The sequence below is a fragment of the Bufo bufo genome, chromosome 4 (assembly GCF_905171765.1).
Source record: "Bufo bufo chromosome 4, aBufBuf1.1, whole genome shotgun sequence".
In the NCBI taxonomy this organism is placed as follows: Eukaryota; Metazoa; Chordata; class Amphibia; order Anura; family Bufonidae; genus Bufo; species Bufo bufo.
Genome location: NC_053392.1, coordinates 613,317,764 through 613,340,763, shown reverse-complemented (window position 1 = coordinate 613,340,763; position 23,000 = coordinate 613,317,764). Strand labels below are relative to the sequence as shown.

Genomic DNA, 23,000 nt, shown 5'->3' with positions numbered 1-23,000 from the left:
TAGTTGTTTTGGTGCTGGCTAAAAATCAACTTTTATAAATATGCAAATAAAGTATTCAGGCACTCAAAGGCGGGCTTATGTCATCCGAGCACTGCTTATGCGACGCCCCTGTTACTTCCTAATGATGCCCTTCTCCAGTTAATCGCTCCCCATGCCTTTTGATTGACAGTACTAGACCCTCTGGTCTAGCGCTGAGATCCCGCACCTGCGCACTTGTTTCCAGAAGATCTTTACCTTTCCTTCTAGGCTTGTCACAAAACGGAATGTGCCCAGAAAGAAGACATCCTGAAATGATCTCTTTCCATTCAGAATGCCCAAGGTCTAAGCGGAAACATTTTCTTCCGGTATTGAGATCCTCTGCCGGAAGACAACAACGCAAGTGTGAAAGTAGCCTACCATACCAAAGAATGAGGGCCGCTCCTTGGAATTGTCACAATGCAGCAAGTAGCACAGCATAGCCAGGGACAGTACATATTTTCATGCTCTACTGGGTCAATGTTGAGCGTGGCAACAGTGAGACTGCACCACACCAAGGCCAGGTGCTATTGACACCTCCACGTTTGTGCTGTACTTATCCGCCTCCTCCTCAATAGACATCCTCCCATCCCCAACAGAAATAGGTTTCCTTCACTCCACCTCCATCCTTTCATATGTACTGAATAAACTGAAGCATGGCAATGACGTCTTAGCACTAATGATCCTGGTCTGGAGAAGACACACAGTGGAATAGTTGCTAAGGTGAATGACTAACCATTGCAGTATGGGGGGGGGACCTGAAATAACTGGGTCATTGAGTAAGCTCCTCGTAAGAGAACCATTAGCATCAAGCAAGGTGATAACTACTGGATAGCCGTGTTTTAAAGGGAGTCTGTCACCACAGTTTGCCATTATACACTGCTTACATAGCGCTGTAGCATAACTATACATGAGTCAAATGGTACCTTTGTTGTTTTGTTCTGAAGTTCACCAGAGGCAAAAACACTGTTTTATTCATATGTGAATGAGGCCTCGCAAGTGCCCAGGGTGGAGTTCGGGCTGTAAGTGCCCAGGTCGCTTTGCCTTCCTCTCAGATAACCCAACCCCAGCCTTTTGCTTGGCCCTCCCTGTGAGCTCCTTGCCCATCTAGAGTACTGTCCAAGATCGCGCCGGCGCATGCGCACTGCATGGAGCGATGCCACTGCCCCTAATGGTCATCACAGTGCGCATGCCCGGGCAGGCGGTGAACTGTGCACTCGTGAGATCTCGGCCAGTACACTGAATGACGCAAGAGGCTAACAGGGCGGGCCAAGCAACAGGTGTTCTGATACCCCTAAATAAAATCCTGTGTGACCGATTGCCTTCAGAAGTCACCTAGTTAGTAAACAGAGTCCAATTAATGTATTCTCAGTATAAAGCCTCATTCACATGTCAGTGTTTGGTCAGTGATTTCCATCAATGATTGTGAGCCAAAACCAGGATTGGAGCCTCCAGAGAAATAAGGTATAAGGGGAAAGATCTGCACCTGTTCTGTGTTTAGAGCCGCACCTGGTTTTGGCTCGCAATCACTGATGGAAATCACTGACTAAAACACTAACGTGTGAATGAGGCATAACTACAGCTGTTCTGTGAAGGCCTCCGAGGTTTGTTAGAGAACATTAGTGATCAAACAGCATCATGAAAACCAAGGAACATACCAGACAGGTCAGGGATAAAGTTGTGGAGGAGTATAAAGCAGGGTTAGGTTATAAAAATAATATCCCAAGCTCTGAACATCTCATGGAGCACTGTTCAATCCATCATCCGAAAATGGAAGAGTATGGCACAACTGCAAACCTACCAAGACATGGCCGTCCACCTAAACTGACAGCCCAGGCAAGGAGAGCACTAATTAGATAAGCAGCCAAAAGGCTCATGGTCTCGCTGGAGGAACTACAGAGATTCACGGCTCAGGTGGGAGAAACTGTCCACAGGACAACTATTAGTTGTGGACACAAATCTGGCCTTTATGGAAAAGTGGCAAGAAGAAAGTCATTTTTTAAAACAAGCCATAAGAAGTCCCCTTTGCAGTTTGCCAAAAGCCGTGTAGGGAACTCCGCAAACACGTAGAAGAAGGTGCCCTAATCAGATGAGACCAAAGTGGAACTTTTTTGGCTAAATGTGTGGTGGAAAACTAACCCTGCACATCACCCTGAACAAACCATCCCGACCATGAAACATGGTGGTGGCAGCATCATGGGCGAGGCTTTTCTTCAGCAGGGACAGGGAAGCCGGTCAGAGTCGATGGGAAGATGGCTGGAGCTAAACACAGGGCAATCCTGGAGGAAAACCTGGTAGGGGCTGCAAAAGACTTGAGACTGGGGCGTAGGTTCACCTTCCAGGAGGACAAGGACCCTTACATCCAGCCAGAGCTACAATGGAAAGTTTTAGATCAAAGCATCTTCGTGTGTTAGAATGGCCCATTCACAGTCCAGACCTCAATCCCATTGAGAATCTGTGGCAATACTTGGAAATTACTGCTCACTGACGCTCCGTCCAATCTGACTGAGTGCGAGCTCTGCAGTGAAAGGTGGTCCTACAGAGTACTGACTAGGAGGAGGGGGGGATACAAATGCACGTCATACACAGCACATTTCTATTTATTAAAATTTTTGAAAGCCATGTATTATTTTCTTTTCACTTCACACATACTTGCTACTTTGTGACGGTCGATCACATAAAATCCCCATAAAATATATTTTAAGTTTGTGGGTGTAACGTGAAATATTTCAAGGGGTATGAATACTTTTGAAGGCACTGTACATTTACAATATTGATCCAGAAGGTGTTTCTCTGGTTCCTATCTGTATATTAGAGTCCACCTTGTATATTATTTCATCTTTTGATACAATTTAAATTTTAGAAATGTCTATATTCAGAAAATGTTTGCTCTATTGTGTAAAAGAAAACTATTGAAGTGTATAAATAGGAAGGGTAATTTGATCTTTCACGAAATCGACCAAAAGTGTCCCTCTTTGACCATCCAAAAAGTTGGGAAGTATGGTTTACCTAGATCCTTCCTATCTCGGCTGTATGTTGGAGGAGGCTACACTAACGTTCTGTGCGCTTTCCTTTTTAGGATTAGGGTAAAAGTGGAGAACATTAGTTTGTAGAACAATTTGGGGGAGGGGCTAAATACTCTCAGATGCCCATACATTCTAGGTGCAACCCTAACCTCATTAGACACGACTAGGGATGAGCGACTGAACCGAACCGAACCCGAGTTCGGGAAAAGTTTTTTTACAGTAGAAATTAATTTCTGAAGTTATTGCGCGAAGTCTCATGAGACTTCACAAAGCAATAACTTCGGCTCATTGGGGCCAATACATTCTAATACTATACAGAGCTCCGGGTCCGTACAGTATTGGAACAAAGTTTTATGCGAATCGACTTCAGATGTTTCATCCGAAGTCGAATCGCTCATCTCTAGACACAACCCTTGCCTATCTGTAGATCTTATATCCTAGTGACTACAGGACCTTTGATGACATCACAGTCATGTGATCGGTCACATGAGGGGAGGAGTAAAGCAGTAGAGGTAGCACTAGTGTGTAGCACTTCCTGTCATGTGACCAGTGTGACGTCATCGCAGGTCCTGCAGCCCCAGGAGGTGAGATCTGCAGGTCAGTTATTGGTCTTGGTTCTGGGTTTATTAGAATGGAGCGGTTCTATAGGTGACATATAGCAGGTCCAGCCAGCAGGGGGCAGCACCGGCCATAGAGAGTCTCTGCTCACACAGTCTGGAGGTCAGGAGGGGAGTTCTCCTCAGACATGTCTGCTCTCCCCCTGGAATATTAGGAGACCCCCAGACCCCTGTAAGAGGCTGTTCTCCTGGATTAGAGGGGTCTTCCATCACACAGTGTTCTGTGATGTCACTAAGATATGGAGTCAGTGTAGGGTGGCCACTCAGACCACCCTCAAAAGCTGGACTTTCACAACCCCGCCCCTGACTCAGCTAAGCCACGCCCTCGATCCCATTAGATCACGCCCCTTTTGGAGGGGGTGACAGAGATTTAAATAATAAAATACAGAACCAAGTGGAGTTAGTGGCGACCAGCTGACTAATATATTTTATTATGGTCAATAACTCGGTATGGAAGACACATCGATAGAGGAGATTTCTGCCGATATTGACAGTATAATAAATCAATCGCTACTTGTTTAAGGACTTTTACAGATAATTCCAACAAATGGCCACATAAACCATCATTCAGTCACTTCCACAGGGCGATGTGCTGGAGACAAGCGGGTCATTATTATGTTCACATAGAAGATCCAATTGTTGATCTATTGTATGTTGTCAGCATATAGTGAGGAGCAGCATGGGCAATATCCGTTTTCGCAATATTTCGTAAATTTTTGCCCTAATATTCGCAATAAATTCGTGAAATTCTAGAATTTGTGATTTCCAGTCATTATTTTCTTGATTGCAAAAATCGGCAGTGTAATATGGGTTGTAGTCAATGGAGTATATTCAGACCAAGGTCTTGTTACCAGTGGGGTACCTCAGGGATCTGTTCTGGGACCCATATTGTTTAATATCTTTATCAGCGAAATTGCAGAAAGCCTCGATGGTAAGGTGTGTCTTTTTACTGATGACACAAAGATTTGTAACAGGGTTGATGTTCCTGGAGGGAAACGCCAAATGGAAAAGGACTTAGGAAAACTAGAGGAATGGTCAAAAATCTGGCAACTAAAATTTAATGTTGATAAGTGCAAGATAATGCACCTGGGCCGTAAAAACCCAAGAGCAGAATATAAAATCAGTGATACAGTCCTAACCTCAGTATCTGAGGGAAGGGATTTAGGGGGTCGTTATTTCAGAAGACTTAAAGGTAGGCAGACAATGTCATAGAGCAGCAGGAGATGCTAGCAGAATGCTTGGGTGTATAGGGAGATGCATTACCAGTAGACAGAGGGAGGCGCTCATGCCGCTCTACAGAGCACTAGTGAGACCTCATCTGGAGTATTGTGCTCAGTACTGGAGACCATATCTCCAGAAGGATACTGATACTTTGGAGAGAGTTCAGAGAAGAGCTACTAAACTAGTACATGGATTGCAGGATAAAACTTACCAGGAAAGGTTAAAGGACCTTAATATGTATAGCTTGGAAGAAAGAAGAGACAGAGGGGATATGATAGAAACTGCTAAATACATAAAGGGAATCAACAAGGTAAAAGAGGAGAGAAGATTTACAAGAAGAAAAACTGCTACAAGAGGACATAGTTAGAGGGGCAAAGGTTTAAAAGTAATATCAGGAAGTATTACTTTACTGAGAGAGTAGTGGATGCATGGAATAGCCTTCCTGCAGAAGTGGTAGCTGCAAATACAGTGGAGGAGTTTAAGCATGCATGGGATAGGCATAAGGCCATCCTTCATATAAGATAGGGCCGGGGGCTATCCATAGTATTCAGTATATTGGGCAGACTAGATGGGCCAAATGGTTCTTATCTGCCGACACATTCTATGTTTCTAATATGCTCATATAGCTACATTTCCCAAGCTGCTAGAAGTTTCCTGAGATTGGAGAAAATGCACAGTACACTAATCCCTATCACACTACCTAACACCCTGCACTGGAACCTATCAGCTCCACTATATCCGGATATAACCTACACTGACTATCTCCCAATAACTATCTGTATTATATATATAAGCTAACTAACTATCTAATGTAATGACACAGCAATAACACTGCTCTCTCTCTCATATCTGCAATGTACTGTATACAAGGGCTGCTGTGGAGGTTCTTATAGGCCTCTTTCACACGGGCGTCATGTTTTTGGCCCGGATAAGGTGCTGGTGCGTTGCGGGAAAATGCGCTATTTTTTCGCGCGAGTGCAAAACATTGTAATGTGTTTTGCACGCGCGTGAGAAAACTCGGCATGTTTGGTACCCAGACCCGAACCCGGACTTCTTCACAGAAGTTCGGGCTTGGGTTAGGTGTTGTGTAGATTTTATTATTTTCCCTTATAACATGGATATAAGGGAAAATAATAGCATTCTGAATACAGAGTGCATAGTACAATAGGGTTGGAGGGGTTAAAAAATAAATAAAAATAATTAAACGCACCTTAATCCACTTGATCGCGCAGCCGGCATCTCTTCTTTCTTCTTCTTTGAGGAATAGGACCTTTGATGACGTCACCGTGCTCATCACATGGTCCATCACATGATCCATCACCATGGTGATGGATCAAGTCACGGACCATGTGATGACCGCAGTGACGTCACCACAGGTCCTTTTCCTGTGCACAGCAAAGATGAAGACAGAAGAGAAGACGGGCTGCGCGAGCAAGTGGATTAAGGTGAGTTAAATTATATATATATTTTTTTAACCCCTCCAGCCCTATTGTACTATGCATTCTCTATTAAGAATGCTATTATTTTCCCTTATAACCATGTTATAAGGTAAAATAATAAAGATCGGGTTACCATCCCGATCGTCTCCTAGCAACCGTGCGTGAAAATCGCACCGCATCCGCACTTGCTTGCAAATGCTTGCGATTTTCACGCAGCCCCATTCACTTATATAGTGGGGGTCTGACCACTGGGACCCCTATCCATCACAGAAATGAGGTGCCAGGTTGAACAGAGCAGCAGTCACAGATATGTGTGATACGTCTGTTCAAATGAATGGAGCAAGAGCAAACGTGTGAGTGATGTTCTTACTAAAAGATTGTAACCCCATCAATCAGATACTAATCACCTATTCTATGGATAAGTTCTCATGATGGGACAACTCCTCTAATAATATACAGCCCGTGAGACACTTTACTTCATGTGAGATCTTCCTTCAAATGTAATTTTGCTCTCAGTCCTTCTTGTTTCCCTCAGATTTCTTAGGTACAGGAATTTTCTTATGAAAGACGATGGTTCTTTCCATCAATGACCCACCAAGGATGGAGAAGGACAGAGACCACATGGCTGGAAGGATATTAGACCTCACCCTGGAGATCATCTCCTTGATAACTGGAGAGGTGAGAGTCTCACATGACATCACTCTTATCTCTAGTAATAAACCAGGGAAATGTCTGGAAAGGTGAAGGATTCTTAGAATCTCTGTAGTGATCGGCGTCTCCCCATACACAGGATTACACAGTAGTGAAGAAGTTGTCCGTTGAGTGTGTGACACCCCGTGTGTCAGGAGGACGGAGCAGGACCCAGAGCCCCATCACCGAGCCTCCACCTCATTCCCTGATACATGAGCAGAAGATCCTAGAACTTACCACCAGGATCACTGAGCTGCTGAGCGGAGAGGTGAGCGCTGCTGGGAATGCTGGGACATTATACAATAACGCCAAGGGAGGGGTCTGGTAATGACCGTGTCCTTGTGTTGTCAGGTTCCTATAAGGTGTCAGGATGTTACTGTCTATTTCTCCATGGAGGAGTGGGAGTATTTAGAAGAACACAAGGATCTGTACAAGGACGCCATGATGGAGAATCACCAGCCCCTCACATCACCGGGTAAGAGGAGACCTTCCATGACTGTAGAGGAGAGAACAGTTCTGAGGGTCAGATTCCTCCATCATCTGATCATCACATATAGACAATGTATTCAGGGCCACTTTAATAATGATTGGACCCTGGGCAAGAACTTACTTGGGCCCCCTGGATTCCGCCTTCCCACACCCTAGCATGCAATCACGCCCTCCACCACAACACACACACACAAAAAAAAAAAACACACCTCGTAGAGTAGTAAACGTTAATAATGATGAGTGGCCACTAGAGATGTTCCTTGGCAGTAATGTAAATACTGCCCTTTTTTCGGAAAAGCTTGCGGAGACATGCTATAGACACCAGAACTACTACGTTTAGCTGTTGTGGTTCTGGTGACTATATTGTCCCTTAATATAGAGGGGGGAAAAAGAATCAGCACAAAAGCATCAAATAACTTGGCTGTATCATTATTCTAAAAATAAAAAAAGCACAACTTTTTTACAATGTGCAGATAGTAGTGTACTACTAACCCCTCCATCCACCCCTACATACAGGGTAATACAGCTCCACATACAGTGGATATAAAAAGTCTACACACCCCTGTTAAAATGTCAGGTTTCTGTGATGTAAAAAAATGAGACAAAGATAAATCATTTCAGAACTTTTTCCACCTTTAATGTGACCTATAAACTGTACAACTCAATTGGAAAACAAACTGAAATCTTTAGGTAGAGGGAAGAAAAAATATAAAAATAAAATAATATGGTTGCATAAGTGTGCACACCCTCAAACTAATACTTTGTTGAAGCTCCTTTTGATGTTATTACAGCACTCAGTCTTTTTGGGTAGGAGTCTATCAGCATGGCACATTTTGATTTGCCAAGATTTGCCCATTCTTCTTTGCAAAAACACTCCAAATCTGTCAGATTGCGAGGGCATCTCCTGGGCACGGCCCTCTTTAGATCACCCCACAGATTGTCAATCGGATTCAGGTCTGGGCTCTGGCTGGGCCATTCCAAAATGTTATTCTTCTTCTGGTGAAGCCATTCCTTTGTTGATTTGGATGCATGCTTTGGGTCGTTGTCATGCTGAAAGATGAAGTTCCTCTTCATGTTCAGCTTTCTAGCAGAAGCCTGAAGGTTTTGTGCCAATATTGACCGGTATTTGGAACTGTTCATAATTCCCTCCAGCTTAACTAAGGCCCCAGTTCCAGCTGAAGAAGAACAGCCCCTTGGCATGATGCTGCCACCACCATGCTTCACTGTGGGGATGGTGTTCTTTTGTTGATGGGCAGTGTTGTTTTTGGGCTAAACATATCTTTTAGAATTATGGCCAAAATGTTCAACCTTGGTTTCCTCAGACCATAACACCTTTTCCCACGTGCTTTTGGGAGACTTCAGATGTGTTTTTGCAAAATGTAGTTTGGCTTGGATGTTTTTCTTGTAAGAAAAGGCTTTCGTCTTGCCGCTCTACCCCATAGCCCAGACATATGAAGAATACGGGAGATTGTTGTCACGCGGACCACACAGCCAGGACTTGCCAGATATTCCTGCAGCTCCTTTAATGTTGCTGTAGGCCTCTTGGTTGCCTCCCAGATCAGTTTTCTTCTTGTCTTTTCATCAGTTTTGGAGGGACGTCCAGTTCTTGGTGATGTCACTGTTGTGCCATATTTTCTTCACTTGATGATGACGGTCTTCACTGTGTTCCATGGTAGATCTAATGCCTTGGAAATTCTTTTGTCCCCTTCTCCTGACTGATACCTTCTAACAATGAGATCCCTCTGATGCTTTGGAAGCTCTCTGTGGACCATGGCTTCTGCTGTGGGATGTGACTAAGAAAATTCCAGGAAAGACCAACTAGAGCAGCTGAACTTTATTTGGGGTTAATCAGAGGCACTTTACATGATGGCCGGTGTATGCTGACTCCGATTTAACATGATTGTGAATGTGATTGCTTAATTCTGAACATCCCCAGTTATAAGAGGGTGTGCACACTTATGCAACCACATTATTTTAATTTTTTGTTTTGTTTTCGTCCCTCTACCTAAAAGATTTCGGTTTGTTTTTCAATTGAGTTGTACAGTTTATAGGTCACATTAAAGGTGGAAAAACTTCTGAAATGATTTATCTTTGTCTCATTTTGTTACATCACAGAAACCTGACATTTTAACAGCGGTGTGTAGACTTTTTATATCCACTGTATCCAGTGACGTCTCTTTGATGTAGATGTGCTCTTTCCTCATCTTCTCCTTTCAGACCTTCTCTGCAGTTTGACAAACAAAATCTTAGTTTACTACTTTTCCATCATCCTCCCATCTTCTGGACATATCATCCTACCGCCCCCAATACTGTGCCTGCCGTGCTCCCCAATATTATACTGCAGAAACAGATAAACCCCCTGATAATAGTAGTACCAAGCAGATAGTGCCCTTCAATAATTATTGGCACGCAATGCCCTAAAATAACTGCGCCCAGCAAATCGTGCCCCTGACACTAATAGTGTAAACACAGCGTCCCCCAAAAATAATTGTGGTAAGCTGATACTGTGCCAAGGTGCCCCCACAGTAATAGTGCTCCCAAAAGTCCCACCAATAGGAATAATTCTCTGCTAGAGCACACATGGTAGTAATAGTGCTCCTACAGTGCCCCCAGCATGTCCCCACTGTGACCCAGAAGTAATAGTGCTCCGATTGTGCCCATACTAGTAATCATGTTCCCCATAGACCCCCAGTAGTAATAAAGCCCATCATGATGCCCCCCAGTAGTATTAATTCTCCTTATTATGTGCCAGTGCAAAAAATACCCCCTTTGAATGCCCCCAGTTGAGCTAATGTCCCCATAATGTGCCAGTATAAAATACCCCTATATAGTGCCCCCAGTAAATGCCACCATAGTGCTCCTCTCCCTCCCCTGCCCCGCTGCAGCACTTCCATCTGTATCGCTGTCCTGGGGACGGCAATACAGATGACTATGGAGATGAGCGCTCAACTCCCTGTGCCCTGCCACAGCCTCCCCCCACGTCACCAGTGGCCAGCGGGGCTCAAAAGGCAGCTGCCTTGGGCCCCCCAGGAGCAACTGGGCCCGGGGCAGCTACTCCTTTTGCCCCGCGTTAAAGACGGACCTGAATGTATTCAGTCACTGTGTGTTTTTCCTACAGATGGATCCAGTCAGAGAAATCCACCAGAGAGATGTCCCAGTCCTATGTATTTCCAGGACTGTCCAGAGGAGAAACCAAATATCCCACTGGATCATCAGGTAGGTGAAGCTGAGGTTTCTACAAATCCTCTATAGACTGATGTAATGGAGCTTTCTACTGACCTCCCCCAGCAGTGGAGTATACTGTACGCTCCGTCTACTGACCTCCCCCAGCAGCAGTGGAGTATACTGTACGCTCCGTCTACTGACCTCCCCCAGCAGTGGAGTATACTGTACGCTCCGTCTACTGACCTCCCCCAGCAGTGGAGTATACTGTACGCTCCGTCTACTGACCTCCCCCAGCAGCAGTGGAGTATACTGTACGCTCCATCTACTGACCTCCCCCAGCAGCAGTGGAGTATACTGTACGCTCCGTCTACTGACCTCCCCCAGCAGCAGTGGAGTATACTGTACGCTCAGTCTACTGACCTCCCCCAGCAGCAGTGGAGTATACTGTACGCTCCATCTACTGACCTCCCCCAGCAGCAGTGGAGTATACTGTACGCTCAGTCTACTGACCTCCCCCAGCAGCAGTGGAGTATACTGTACGCTCCGTCTACTGACCTCCCCCAGCAGCAGTGGAGTATACTGTACGCTCAGTCTACTGACCTCCCCCAGCAGCAGTGGAGTATACTGTACGCTCCGTCTACTGACCTCCCCCAGCAGTGGAGTATACTGTACGCTCCATCTACTGACCTCCCCCAGCAGCGGTGGAGTATACTGTACGCTCCGTCTACTGACCTCCCCCAGCAGTGGAGTATACTGTACGCTCCATCTACTGACCTCCCCCAGCAGCAGTGGAGTATACTGTACGCTCCGTCTACTGACCTCCCCCAGCAGCAGTGGAGTATACTGTACGCTCCATCTACTGACCTCCCCCAGCAGTGGAGTATACTGTACGCTCCGTCTACTGACCTCCCCCAGCAGCAGTGGAGTATACTGTACGCTCCATCTACTGACCTCCCCCAGTAGTGGAGTATACTGTACGCTCCGTCTACTGACCTCCCCCAGCAGCAGTGGAGTATACTGTACGCTCCGTCTACTGACCTCCCCCAGCAGCAGTGGAGTATACTGTACGCTCCGTCTACTGACCTCCCCCAGCAGTGGAGTATACTGTACGCTCCGTCTACTGACCTCCCCCAGCAGTGGAGTATACTGTACGCTCCATCTACTGACCTCCCCCAGCAGTAGTGGAGTATACTGTACGCTCCGTCTACTGACCTCCCCCAGCAGCAGTGGAGTATACTGTACGCTCCATCTACTGACCTCCCCCAGCAGTGGAGTATACTGTACGCTCCGTCTACTGACCTCCCCCAGCAGCAGTGGAGTATACTGTACGCTCCGTCTACTGACCTCCCCCAGCAGTGGAGTATACTGTACGCTCCATCTACTGACCTCCCCCAGCAGCAGTGGAGTATACTGTACGCTCCATCTACTGACCTCCCCCAGCAGCAGTGGAGTATACTGTACGCTCCATCTACTGACCTCCCCCAGCAGCAGTGGAGTATACTGTACGCTCCATCTACTGACCTCCCCCAGCAGCAGTGGAGTATACTGTACGCTCCGTCTACTGACCTCCCCCAGCAGCAGTGGAGTATACTGTACGCTCCATCTACTGACCTCCCCCAGCAGCAGTGGAGTATACTGTACGCTCCATCTACTGACCTCCCCCAGCAGCAGTGGAGTATACTGTACGCTCCATCTACTGACCTCCCCCAGCAGCGGTGGAGTATACTGTACGCTCCATCTACTGACCTCCCCCAGCAGTGGAGTATACTGTACGCTCCATCTACTGACCTCCCCCAGCAGCAGTGGAGTATACTGTACGCTCCGTCTACTGACCTCCCCCAGCAGTGGAGTATACTGTACGCTCCGTCTACTGACCCCCCCAGCAGTGGAGTATACTGTAAGCTCCATCTACTGACCTCCCCCAGCAGTGAAGTATACTGTACGCTCCGTCTACTGACCTCCCTCAGCAGCGGTGGAGTATACTGTACGCTCCATCTACTGACCTCCCCCAGCAGCGGTGGAGTATACTGTACGCTCCGTCTACTGACCTCCCCCAGCAGCAGTGGAGTATACTGTACGCTCCATCTACTGACCTCCTCCAGCAGTGGAGTATACTGTACGCTCCATCTACTGACCTCCCCCAGCAGCAGTGGAGTATACTGTACGCTCCGTCTACTGACCTCCCCCAGCAGCAGTGGAGTATACTGTACGCTCCATCTACTGACCTCCCCCAGCAGTGGAGTATACTGTACGCTCCATCTACTGACCTCCCCCAGCAGTGGAGTATACTGTACGCTCCGTCTACTGACCTCCCCCAGCAGCAGTGGAGTATACTGTACGCTCCATCTACTGACCTCCCCCAGCAGCAGTGGAGTATACTGTACGCTCCGTCTACTGACCTCCCCCAGCAGCAGTGGAGTATACTGTACGCTCCATCTACTGACCTCCCCCAGCAGCTGTGGAGTATACTGTACGCTCCATCTACTGACCTCCCCCAGCAGTGGAGTATACTGTACGCTCCATCTACTGACCTCCCCCAGCAGCAGTGGAGTATACTGTACGCTCCATCTACTGACCTCCCCCAGCAGCAGTGGAGTATACTGTACGCTCCATCTACTGACCTCCCCCAGCAGCAGTGGAGTATACTGTACGCTCCATCTACTGACCTCCCCCAGCAGCAGTGGAGTATACTGTACGCTCCGTCTACTGACCTCCCCCAGCAGCAGTGGAGTATACTGTGCGCGCCGTCTACTGACCTCCCCCAGCAGCAGTGGAGTATACTGTACGCTCCATCTACTGACCTCCCCCAGCAGCAGCGGAGTATACTGTACGCTCCGTCTACTGACCTCCCCCAGCAGCAGTGGAGTATACTGTACGCTCCATCTACTGACCTCCCCCAGCAGCAGTGGAGTATACTGTACGCTCCATCTACTGACCTCCCCCAGCAGCAGTGGAGTATACTGTACGCTCCGTCTACTGACCTCCCCCAGCAGCAGTGGAGTATACTGTACGCTCCATCTACTGACCTCCCCCAGCAGTGCAGTATACTGTACGCTCCATCTACTGACCTCCCCCAGCAGCAGTGGAGTATACTGTACGCTCCGTCTACTGACCTCCCCCAGCAGTGGAGTATACTGTACGCTCCGTCTACTGACCTCCCCCACCAGTGCAGTATACTGTACGCTCCGTCTACTGACCTCCCTCAGCAGCGGTGGAGTATACTGTACGCTCCATCTACTGACCTCCCCCAGCAGCGGTGGAGTATACTGTACGCTCCGTCTACTGACCTCCTCCAGCAGTGGAGTATACTGTACGCTCCATCTACTGACCTCCCCCAGCAGCAGTGGAGTATACTGTACGCTCCGTCTACTGACCTCCCCCTGCAGTGGAGTATACTGTACGCTCCATCTACTGACCTCCCCCAGCAGTGGAGTACACTGTACGCTCCGTCTACTGACCTCCCCCAGCAGCAGTGGAGTATACTGTACGCTCCATCTACTGACCTCCCCCAGCAGTGGAGTATACTGTACGCTCCATCTACTGACCTCCCCCAGCAGCAGTGGAGTATACTGTACGCTCCATCTACTGACCTCCCCCAGCAGTGGAGTATACTGTACGCTCCATCTACTGACCTCCCCCAGCAGCAGTGGAGGAATATACTGTACGCTCCGTCTACTGACCTCCCCCAGCAGTGGAGTATACTGTACGCTCCATCTACTGACCTCCCCCAGCAGCAGTGGAGTATACTGTACGCTCCATCTACTGACCTCCCCCAGCAGCAGTGGAGTATACTGTACGCTCCATCTACTGACCTCCCCCAGCAGCAGTGGAGTATACTGTACGCTCCATCTACTGACCTCCCCCAGCAGCAGTGGAGTATACTGTACGCTCCGTCTACTGACCTCCCCCAGCAGCAGTGGAGTATACTGTACGCTCCATCTACTGACCTCCCACAGCAGCAGTGGAGTATACTGTACGCTCTGTCTACTGACCTCCCCCAGCAGCAGTGGAGTATACTGTACGCTCCATCTACTGACCTCCCGCAGCAGTGGAGTATACTGTACGCTCCGTCTACTGACCTCCCCCAGCAGTGGAGTATACTGTACGCTCCGTCTACTGACCTCCCCCAGCAGTGGAGTATACTGTACGCTCCGTCTACTGACCTCCCCCAGCAGTGGAGTATACTGTACGCTCCGTCTACTGACCTCCCCCAGCAGCAGTGGAGTATACTGTACGCTCCGTCTACTGACCTCCCCCAGCAGTGGAGTATACTGTACGCTCCATCTACTGACCTCCCCCAGCAGCAGTGGAGTATACTGTACGCTCCGTCTACTGACCTCCCCCAGCAGTGGAGTATACTGTACGCTCCGTCTACTGACCTCCCCCAGCAGCAGTGGAGTATACTGTACGCTCCATCTACTGACCTCCCCCAGAAGCAGTGGAGTATACTGTACGCTCCATCTACTGACCTCCCCCAGCAGTGGAGTATACTGTACGCTCCGTCTACTGACCTCCCCCAGCAGCAGTGGAGTATACTGTACGCTCCGTCTACTGACCTCCCCCAGCAGTGGAGTATACTGTACGCTCCGTCTACTGACCTCCCCCAGCAGTGGAGTATACTGTACGCTCCATCTACTGACCTCCCCCAGCAGTGGAGTATACTGTACGCTCCGTCTACTGACCTCCCCCAGCAGCAGTGGAGTATACTGTACGCTCCGTCTACTGACCTCCCCCAGCAGTGGAGTATACTGTACGCTCCGTCTACTGACCTCCCCCAGCAGTGGAGTATACTGTACGCTCCATCTACTGACCTCCCCCAGCAGTGGAGTATACTGTACGCTCCATCTACTGACCTCCCCCAGCAGTGCAGTATACTGTACGCTCCATCTACTGACCTCCCCCAGCAGTGCAGTATACTGTACGCTCCGTCTACTGACCTCCCCCAGCAGCAGTGGAGTATACTGTACGCTCCATCTACTGACCTCCCCCAGCAGTGGAGTATACTGTACGCTCCATCTACTGACCTCCCCCAGCAGTGCAGTATACTGTACGCTCCATCTACTGACCTCCCCCAGCAGTGCAGTATACTGTACGCTCCGTCTACTGACCTCCCCCAGCAGCAGTGGAGTATACTGTACGCTCCATCTACTGACCTCCCCCAGCAGTGGAGTATACTGTACGCTCCATCTACTGACCTCCCCCAGCAGCAGTGGAGTATACTGTACGCTCCATCTACTGACCTCCCCCAGCAGCAGTGGAGTATACTGTACGCTCCGTCTACTGACCCCCCCAGCAGCAGTGGAGTATACTGTACGCTCCGTCTACTGACCTCCCCCTGCAGCAGTGGAGTATACTGTACGCTCCGTCTACTGACCTCCCCCAGCAGTGGAGTATACTGTACGCTCCATCTACTGACCTCCCCCAGCAGTGGAGTATACTGTACGCTCCGTCTACTGACCCCCCCAGCAGCAGTGGAGTATACTGTACGCTCCGTCTACTGACCTCCCCCAGCAGTGGAGTATACTGTACGCTCCATCTACTGACCTCCCCCAGCAGTGGAGTATACTGTACGCTCCATCTACTGACCTCCCCCAGCAGCAGTGGAGTATACTGTACGCTCCGTCTACTGACCTCCCCCAGCAGTGGAGTATACTGTACGCTCCGTCTACTGACCTCCCCCAGCAGTGGAGTATACTGTACGCTCCGTCTACTGACCTCCCCCAGCAGCAGTGGAGTATACTGTACGCTCCATCTACTGACCTCCCCCAGCAGCAGTGGAGTATACTGTACGCTCCGTCTACTGACCTCCCCCAGCAGCAGTGGAGTATACTGTACGCTCCGTCTACTGACCTCCCCCAGCAGCAGTGGAGTATACTGTACGCTCCGTCTACTGACCTCCCCCAGCAGCAGTGGAGTATACTGTACGCTCCATCTACTGACCTCCCCCAGCAGTGGAGTATACTGTACGCTCCGTCTACTGACCTCCCCCAGCAGCAGTGGAGTATACTGTACGCTCCATCTACTGACCTCCCCCAGCAGCAGTGGAGTATACTGTACGCTCCGTCTACTGACCTCCCCCAGCAGCAGTGGAGTATACTGTACGCTCCATCTACTGACCTCCCCCAGCAGCAGTGGAGTATACTGTACGCTCCGTCTACTGACCTCCCCCTGCAGCAGTGGAGTATACTGTACGCTCCATCTACTGACCTCCCCCAGCAGTGGAGTATACTGTACGCTCCATCTACTGACCTCCCCCAGCAGTGGAGTATACTGTACGCTCCGTCTACTGACCTCCCCCAGCAGTGGAGTATACTGTACGCTCCGTCTACTGACCTCCCCCAGCAGCAGTGGAGTATACTGTAGGCTCCTGCATCTGGTTATTGGCTACTCATGGTCCTCTGGTTTCATAAACAATTGTGTTAAAGGGAATCTGTCACCTTTACTAATAACTGCAGTATTACTGACACTGACCTCCGATGAGTATTTTGCCCTCCCCCCCCCACCCCACGCCTTTGTTCCACCTCAAAGCTCCAATGTCATACATTGAGAGAACACATGAAGTTGCCTCCAGGAGGTCCTCTCCAGTAAGTCCTGGAAATGTCCTGCAGCAGAGCTTAGTGTTGGTACAGCGTGCGAACAGGAGGAAGTAATAGACATATAAAGTACTGCGCTTCATTAAGAAAACAGATTCCCTTTAACAGGGTTGTCCAAGATTTAAAGGGGTCCTCTCACTTCAGCAAATGGCATTTATCATGTAGAGAGAGTTAATACAAGACACTTCCTAATGTATTGTGATTCTCCATATTGCCTCCTTTGCTGTCTGGATTCATTTTTCCATCACATTATATACTGCTCGTATCCAGGGGTTATCCCCTACCTAATGCTGGGACCCACACCGATCATGAGAACGAATAACCCGTACCCTAGTGGGCCCCCCCCTAAAATTGATGAAGTGGCGGACAAGCATGTGAGCCACTGCTCCATTCAGACTCTGTGGGACTGCCGAAGGATAGACAGGTGGCTATCTCCAGCAGTCCCATAGAGGTGAATGGAGCAATAGTGCGCTTGTTTGAACACTGGGCCCCCACCGATCAGACACTTGTCACTCATCCTGTTTAAATCCGAGGAGGACACCTTTAAACCTCTACCTCTTCAGACATCCACTTGGCAATTGAGATTCAGTGTGGATTAAATCATAGACTAACGGCACAATGCCAGTCAGCTGCTTCTAAGGCAGAGCAAAGGCATTTTCAGGAGTTGCGGTGACGAAGCGGACTCTCCATGGGGCTGTCAGGAATACCCATATTTTCACCCAGGCACCCTGATGTTAGCATGCTCCAATGCGCTCACTTGCCCCGCACTAGATTGCGCAGGGCAAGAGCTCTCAGGCTTCCACCCGAGAGTGTGTTCGGTGATGTCACAGGCACTGATGGGCGGGCTTTAGCGCTGCCCTAGCCAGTAAAACGGCTAGGGCAGCGCTAAAGCCCGCCCATCAGAGCCGGGTGGAAGCCTCCGCCGGGCAGTGTGTTATTGTAAACAAAAGAGCTCTTGCCCTGCGCGATCTAGTGCGGGGCAAGTGAGCGCATTGGAGCATGCTAACATCAGGGTGCCTGGGTGAAAATATGGGTATTTCTGGTATTAGAACCAGACAAATTGTACAAATAAATAAATGTAAGAAATACTGTGAGCAGCTTAGATTGTCACAAAGCAAAGAGTGAGCGCTGTCTTCCTGGAGGAAAAAAGGTTCCGTCTCCAGTGTTGATAAAAGGCTTCTCTACTGTAAAAGCGGTGACATTACTGAACAATGTAAGAACCGGAGGTGATGAGCACGGCGCCCCCTCCAGGATAGGATCAGATCAATTCATGAAGAGAAATGACAGGAACATTTCAGTTGATGTGTAAAATACTTGTCTGAAAGTCACCACTTGAGGAGATCCTTCTCCTTTTGGTTCGTGTCTTCTAGATGTTTTTGACCTTCTCCTGGATATAGCCTCATCTAGGTGCCTTTATCTTTAATCTTGCAGGAAATTTCTGGTGGAACAAGTGGACTTGAAAAACCCATATCCGTGAAAGGTAAGAGCCTTTCAAAAATTTAGTTTGAGGGGTAACTAGGAAAGGCTGAACCCCATAGAAAACTGTTGAATGTCCTCCCCCCCCCCGACCCCCACCGGTGGGTAGGATTATTATGTGCCAAAATGATGTGATTTGCATAGACCTAAATCTGTAAAAAAAAGGGCAAAACTATAGGAAATGTCTTAAAAATAAACTACCTGTTACTCATCTGTCATTACTACTAACACAAATCTAACCTTCTACGCTCATGAGCTGTCTTACAGGCAGCCTCCTCATTTGGCAGATTGTGTTAGACATCCCCCTCGAATACTAGAGCAGTCATGGAGAGGTCAGGAGCACGAAATAAGGTAGAGGAGAGGAAGACATGAAAGACCAGACGCTGCAGACAGTTGCTGCGCCCTGCCTTGTTGTCTCATGCTGTGAGTCCTCCTCTCTGACCCGACGGTTCTAGCCAGCTTAGGAAGAAGAGGCCTGTGTTGGAAATTGTCCACAACCATACAACATTCTTGAGACAAATTCTTCTTGGGAAAGTTCTTACATGTTTATTAGAGACAGGGCAGCAAGGCAGGACATGGCGACAAGGCGAAGTGGGGTCTGATATGTAATGCTAGTATGTAATAGGTTCTTATACCCAGAGGAGAGATCGTTAGTAGTCAATAGACATCAATGTTTCACATTATATTACATCATTGATACATTAATATTCATTTCTATAACCACATTAGAACATTACCATATGTAAGAAAAGTCCCGCCTCCTGTACACCGCAGTTCTTCATTGGTTAAAAGTTCTTGTCATCTGACAACCTCCAAACATCAATATGCGTTAGGCTACTTTCACACTCGCGGATCCGTCATGGATCTGCCCAGATGGATCCATTCAGATAATACAACCGCATGCATCCGTTCAGAACGGATCAGTTTGTATTATCTTTAACATAGAACACCATTGAAAGTCAATGAGGACGGATCCGTCTTCTATTGTGTCCGTGAAAACGGGATCCGCTTGCCTCCGCATCGTCAGGCGGACACCAAAACGCTGCAAGCGAAGACGGAACGGAGGCAAACTGATGCATTCTGAGCGGATCCTTTTCCATTCAGAATGCATTAGGGCAAAACTGATCCGTTTTGGACCGCTTGTGAGAGCCCTGAACGGATCTCAGAAACGGAAACCAAAATGCCAATGTGAAAGTAGCCTCAGGAAGACTTCCACCTCTTTATACTTCATGATAGTTAATTGTTCCAATTTTTTTTTTAGCACGTATGAGCATGAATATCTAATGCAATTAACCTTTGATCCACCTTCCTCTGATCTCATGGTCATTAAAAGTGTTTTGTTGGTCATAACATATTGAAGCCGACAAATACACATTAATCAAGTATCTAGAAAAATCATTGAATTATATTAATCTGCCGCTAAGACTCCACAATCTCGTGGTTAGTCCTAATCAGGAAATGTATGTTGATCCCCTGGAGACCTCTGTTCTCTAACAAAATCACATCAGAATTATCCACTAATAAACAAGCTATTTCTTTACTTAAAGGGGTTGTCCAGGTTTAGAGCTGAACCCAGACATATCCCCTTTTTCACCTAGGCAGCCCCTCTGAGGGGAGCATCAGAGCATTTCATGCTCCGATGCTCTCCCTTGCCCTACGCTGTATCGCGCAGGGCAAGGGCTGTTTGTTTATATTTTTTACACTGATAGGCGGAGGCTTCCATCTAGCAGTGTTGCTGGTGACGTCACCGGCACTAATGGGCGGGCTTTAGTGGTGCCCTAGCCTGTTCAGTGCTAAAGCCTGCCCATTAGTGGCGGTGACTTCACCAGGAACACTGCTAAGCGGAAACCTCCACCAATCAGAGACCTGGTATGTCACCGGATTGAATGAAAAAAAGCCCCTGCCCTGCGCGATTGAGCGCAGAGCAAGGGGTAGCATGAAATGCTCTGATGCTCCCCTGCCTGGGTTAAAAAGGCTCTGAACCCAGACAACCCCTTTAAAGCTTGTGATTTATTACTGAAATTGTACACTATTCCATTTTCTTCCATCTCCTACATACTGTACGTTGTTTCTTTGCTTGTTCGATTGGTTAATAAAAAAAGATCAATTACTTTGAGAGAATAAGAACATATTTTTTTTCCAGATGAGGACGAAATGAGAGACTCAGATGGACATCTTTTATGCAGAGAAGTAGAAGATAACAATGCCACACAAGCTAATTCAATAACTACTAATGTACCCTTAGACTCTCACAGCGGAGATCTATCCACCAATCCCACTGTTCACAAGAAACCATTTTCATGTCCGGAATGTGGCAAATGTTTTTCAAAGAAATCAGGTGTTGTGGAACATCTAAGAACTCACACAGGAGAGAAGCCTTTTTTATGCTCAGAATGTGGAAAAAGTTTTAGTCAGAAATCAAATCTTGTGGAACATCTAAGAACTCACACAGGGGAGAAGCCATTTTTATGCCCTGAATGTGGGAAATGTTTTAGTCAGAAAATAAATCTTGTGGAACATTTAAGAATTCACACAGGGGAGAAGCCATTCTTATGTTCAGAATGTGGGACAAGTTTTGGAAAACAATCTACTCTTGTTATACATAAGAGAATCCATAGAGGAGAGAAGCCATATTCATGTCCTGATTGTGGGAAATGTTTTGGTCAGAAATCACAATTTGTGCGACATCTAAGAATTCACACAGGAGAGAAGCCATTTTCATGTTCTGAATGTGGGAAATGTTTTGATCAGAAATCAGTTCTTCTAACTCATCAGAGAACTCACGCTGAGAAAAAGCCATTTTCATGTTCAGCATGTGGGAAATGTTTTGGACAGAAATCAATTCTTGTTGAACATCAGAGAACTCACACAGGAGAGAAGCCATTTTCATGTCCTGAATGTGGAAACTGTTTTAGTCAGAAAAGAAATCTTGTGAAACATCGAAGAATCCACACAGGAGAGCGGCCATTTGCATGTTCAGATTGTGGGAAATGTTTTAGACTCAAATCAGTTCTTGTTGAACATCAGAAAACTCACTCAGGGGAGACGCCATTTTCATGTCCTGAATGTGGGAAATGGTTTAGTCATAAATCAAGTCTTATGGAACATCGAAGAATTCACACAGGGGAGAAGCCGTTTTCATGTTCAGATTGCGGAAAGTGTTTTGGTCGGAAATCCGTTCTTGTTGAACATAAGAGAATTCACACAGGGGAGAAGCCATTTTCATGTCCTGAATGTGGGAAATGTTTTGCCCAGAAATCTGGTCTTAATACGCATAAGAGAACTCACAGAGGAGAAAAACAAATTTTATGTCCTAATGTGGGAAATGGTTTAGTTATAAATCAAGTCTTATGGAACATCTAAGTGTTCATACAAGAGAGGAGCCATCTTCATGTTCAGAATGTGGGAAATGTTTTGGTCAGAAATTAGTTCTTTTTACTTCTCAAAGAACTCACACAGGGGAGAAGCCATTTTCATGTTCAGAATGCGAAAAATATTTTGGTCGAAAATAAGTGAGAAATGTTTTGTCCAGAAATCGGTTCTTAATATGTATAAAAGAACTCACATTCCTTTAGGCATGTGTAGATTGAACATTCTGGGCCTTTGCGAGGGCATCTTCAATCCGCCCCTTGGAGTCTTTCCCAGTAGGAAGGGCCTGGCTGCAGTTATGCTCAGCTCTATAGTTTGCTCGAGCCTTTGGGTCCAATAACCAATTTGTCTAGGCATTCCACCAGTTTTCAATCCCTATGTCTGCAGCCTTCTCCTCCGGTTCATATGGTGCCTCTAGTCCACAGACTGCTGTAGGGCATGGATGGATTTTCTTTCCATTCGTTAAACCAAACTTTTTCTCCTGCACAGTCATACTAGTTCATAAGTCTGTATGCTCCAGGAAAATAATGATATAATATTTATCTGCTAGTACAACACCCCTGCTGTAATTCATATCTTCCCTTCTACCTAACCTGTCCAGATGTACGCTGAAGAAGTAGGGCTGAGAAGGGCACGATGACTCGCTAACCTGTTATTCCATCAATGCCCTATATCAGTGATCCCCAACCCCCGGGCCCTGGAAGATTGTTTGCTGAGGAGCGGAGACGCCAGCCGCATGCACGCCCGATGCGCACATCACACACACAGTGTACAGTAGGAAGGAAGGAGAGCGTTCCTTCCTTCCAACTGTGATGCCAGCCAGCCACTGCCACCAATGAAGAGAGAGTGGGCGGAGGAGGAAAGGGACTGTGGCCACTGTGCCACCAATGATAATTAACC

At 47.5% G+C, this 23,000-nt stretch overlaps 1 protein-coding gene and 1 long non-coding RNA gene across 3 annotated transcripts; both read left to right on the top strand.

Annotated features, from left to right (window-relative positions):
• Window positions 1-3,596: 3,596 nt before the first annotated feature.
• LOC120999771 lies at window positions 3,597-7,158 on the top strand. Of its 2 annotated transcripts, none has more exons than XR_005778635.1 (3): window positions 3,597-3,638; window positions 6,886-6,996; window positions 7,109-7,158. It is a non-coding gene; the product is annotated as an uncharacterized LOC120999771 (long non-coding RNA). The 2 variants fall into 2 exon arrangements; XR_005778634.1 differs by having other exon boundaries at window positions 6,854-6,996.
• A 79-nt stretch (window positions 7,159-7,237) lies between these two features.
• On the top strand, window positions 7,238-22,601 carry LOC120999695 (gastrula zinc finger protein XlCGF26.1-like). Its single transcript, XM_040430716.1, has 6 exons — window positions 7,238-7,276; window positions 7,360-7,483; window positions 10,616-10,713; window positions 18,687-18,735; window positions 20,875-22,133; window positions 22,244-22,601. The coding sequence occupies exons 2-5, from the start codon at window positions 7,399-7,401 to the stop codon at window positions 22,092-22,094; spliced, it is 1,452 nt and encodes a 483-aa protein (XP_040286650.1). The 5' UTR covers window positions 7,238-7,276; window positions 7,360-7,398; the 3' UTR covers window positions 22,095-22,133; window positions 22,244-22,601.
• Window positions 22,602-23,000: the final 399 nt, after the last annotated feature.